This window comes from Pseudoliparis swirei, chromosome 4, assembly GCF_029220125.1.
Source record: "Pseudoliparis swirei isolate HS2019 ecotype Mariana Trench chromosome 4, NWPU_hadal_v1, whole genome shotgun sequence".
Classification (NCBI taxonomy): domain Eukaryota; kingdom Metazoa; phylum Chordata; class Actinopteri; order Perciformes; family Liparidae; genus Pseudoliparis; species Pseudoliparis swirei.
The window spans coordinates 34786993-34789826 of NC_079391.1; the positions used below are offsets into that span (position 1 = coordinate 34786993).

Genomic DNA, 2834 nt, shown 5'->3' on the forward strand with positions numbered 1-2834 from the left:
GAAACTAAGATCTGGTGGCGCAGCGCACAGACTGCATGTCTTTCAGTGCGGACTCATTTTGCGTCAAAGAGATCGAAACCAGGTCGGGCGATCTTTATATTTTTATTTTTTCTAAAATGTATTTCTTCATTACGTGGCTGTGATGCACTGCTCACTTATACAATCCTAATCGCCGAAATGGATATGAACGGTGGCTTGAAGATCTCCAGCAATATGTTTGTGAATGTGTGACGAATCTGGTGCGCGAGACAGAGCGCCGCTGCAGATGTGAAGAGAACACACGCACGCGCAGGGAAACCAGTAGGTCTGAAAACCAGTAGGGGTGTAACACCGGCAACCAACACGGTGCGTAACATAAAGATGTAACCCAGGGGTGCTCACACTTTTTCAGCATGCGAGCTACTTATTATGTGACCAAGTCAAGGCGATCGACCGACGGGGACGGGGGACGGGGGGGGGCGGGGGGCTAGTGACTTTTTCTTTGCTCCGTCCCGATGCCCGCAAACCGGTCCCGGAGCTCTGCGGCGCACGAGACGGCGGGCAGAGGACTGTTAACGCGACACGTAGAGACAGAAATGAAATGCTGCTGCTGTAATGTGGCGCTATAGAGAAAGTGACAGGGGGGCGGGCCAATTTTTTTTAATGTCATGCGATCTACCATACTACGCCGCGATCGAATGGCAGGTCGCCGCGATCGACGTATTGAGCACCCCTGATGTAACCATACAGGTTTGGTTGAGGCAACAGTGAAACTCGATGGCTCTGGGTTAGATGTCTCAATGTATAAAAGAGGCGTGTCCTTCAGTTTAATTTTTTCTTTCCAAGCTATAGTGATTTGCAGGCAGTCTTGCGGGCCAGAGTTAAACTCAAACGGGCCGTATCCGGCCCGCGGGCCGCTAGTTGAATAGGCCTGACTGTAGGCCCTACACTGTAGGGCATACGTGTCAAACTCATGGCCCGCGGGCCAAATGTGGCCCGCCACGTCATTTTATGTGGCCCGCGACGGCATGAAATAAATATGATGCCTTTTCTTAAAAAAGGGAGGGGAAAATCGTGTGCTTTTATTTTGAAGGTCAATTTTTTTTGCAGCGGACTGCGGTCTGTTCACTCTCCTTGATGCTACGTTCAGCCAGAGGAGAGGCGAACCCTTGCGTTGCTTTACTAAATGTACTCGCGTGAGTTCAGTCGCCGGACTATTTGTCAGGTTTTCACCGCGCGAGAAGCGTTGAGAGGGGCGGCTTATCGTGGTATATAACAGTTCGTTACCACCATCCACCACGGAAGAAATACATAATTTTGTTCTGTCAGGATAGTCCCACACGTCGGACCACGCTCGAGCTCACACAATATTAATATTACATTTATATTATCCGTAGCCGCTCGTAGCCCAGGAGCTGCGTCTGATGACGGCCAGCTTCCAGACGATCACCGGATAATCCTCCGAGGTTTGATTCAACGGTATGACGTCAGTGACGTCACGCGGAGCATTTCCTCAACAGTCTCACCTACTTTTACCGCCCGAGTTTAAAGAAATCAGCCCGAATGAGGCGCATTGTTCGGTGTCTCGTCATTCACGCGCCCGGCGGACATCCAGACGCGTGCGTGTGTATGCGCGTGTGTGACCACATTGACTTTGTATGAACAAACATCCTAGTTCTCCGGCCATGGAATTCTCCATCGGGTCTATGCCAGTAGTCACTAAGGTTGAAGTGAGTGCTGCTCATGTTGTTCAGTATTTATATTATAGTCAAAGAAAAAGTTAATGTTGAATATGTGAATCTTTTTTAATTACCCTTGCTTAATTTATTTAGAGTTTAGATAAAAGCTGCTCCTCAAGACTCTGACTTGTAGAGCAGTTTATGTGTCATAGGTTCAGTGAGTGAGACATGAATTACATCTTTTGAGGCTTTTTAAAACCAGATCTTATATTTCAAGGTTCATGCATGAAAGCAATTGTTTAGACATGTTTTAAAGTCTGAAGTTACTGAGGTAATGTGTGTTGTATTTCACTCTTGTGTCCTCAGATTACCTGTTGGTTCACAATTGACTGTAAAAGGGAATATTAAATAGTTTTGTTGTGCATACTCGTATTTGAACTCAGGTTCAAACTGCACCATCTTTTCATTAAATACATTTGAGAAGTTAAAATGTCCTCAATTTAGGTCTCAGCTTGTCATTCAGGGGTGATAGTGCGTCCCAAAGCTAGACCAGTCGAACCACGCCCTGCACCAGTGGAGAAAACCACCAGACCAGTGGAGAACCACCGCTCCCAGACCAGTGGAGAACCACCGCCCAGACCAGTGGAGAACCACTGCCCCAGACCAGTGGGAGAACCACTACCCAAACCACAGTGGAGAACCACTGCCCAGACCAGTGGAGAAACCGTTCTGTCTCAACTGTGACAAAGCTTTTAATAAAGATAATATTTGACCTTTGATAAAGTAGCTGGCTCAAATAAATATAATGAAATAGATTTATTTTATAATATTCAATACATTTGCATATATAGTTATACATTTATATAAGTACACCTAAATAAACAATAAACAAATGCAAAGACAGTTATTTAACAATATGTTTGAGAAGAATTGAATGCGGTTAGTGACAACCGGCCCTTTGAGGGCAGCCATGAGGCCGATGTGGCCCACGGTGAAAATGAGTTTGACACCCCTGGTGTAGGGGGTCTGGACGTAGCTCCACTCCCACTGGACCACCCGGTACCCCCCACCGTGGCGACCTCCGGCCGGTTCCTGCACCGCGGACCGGGCCACGAGCACAGCGGCGGCGGCGGAGGGGGGGTCGGCGGAGCGGGGGCCGGCGGAGGGGGCTCATGA

General features: G+C 48.0%; 1 protein-coding gene across 1 annotated transcript in view; it reads left to right on the forward strand.

Annotated features, from left to right (window-relative positions):
- LOC130193259 (xylosyl- and glucuronyltransferase LARGE2s-like) overlaps nt 1–2834 on the forward strand; it is a 22706-nt gene extending 19872 nt beyond the window's left edge. The window contains exons 10-11 of the mRNA XM_056413707.1: nt 2025–2031; nt 2680–2834. Coding sequence (XP_056269682.1) covers nt 2025–2031; nt 2680–2834 — 162 coding nt within the window. The remainder of the gene's footprint in view (nt 1–2024; nt 2032–2679) is intronic.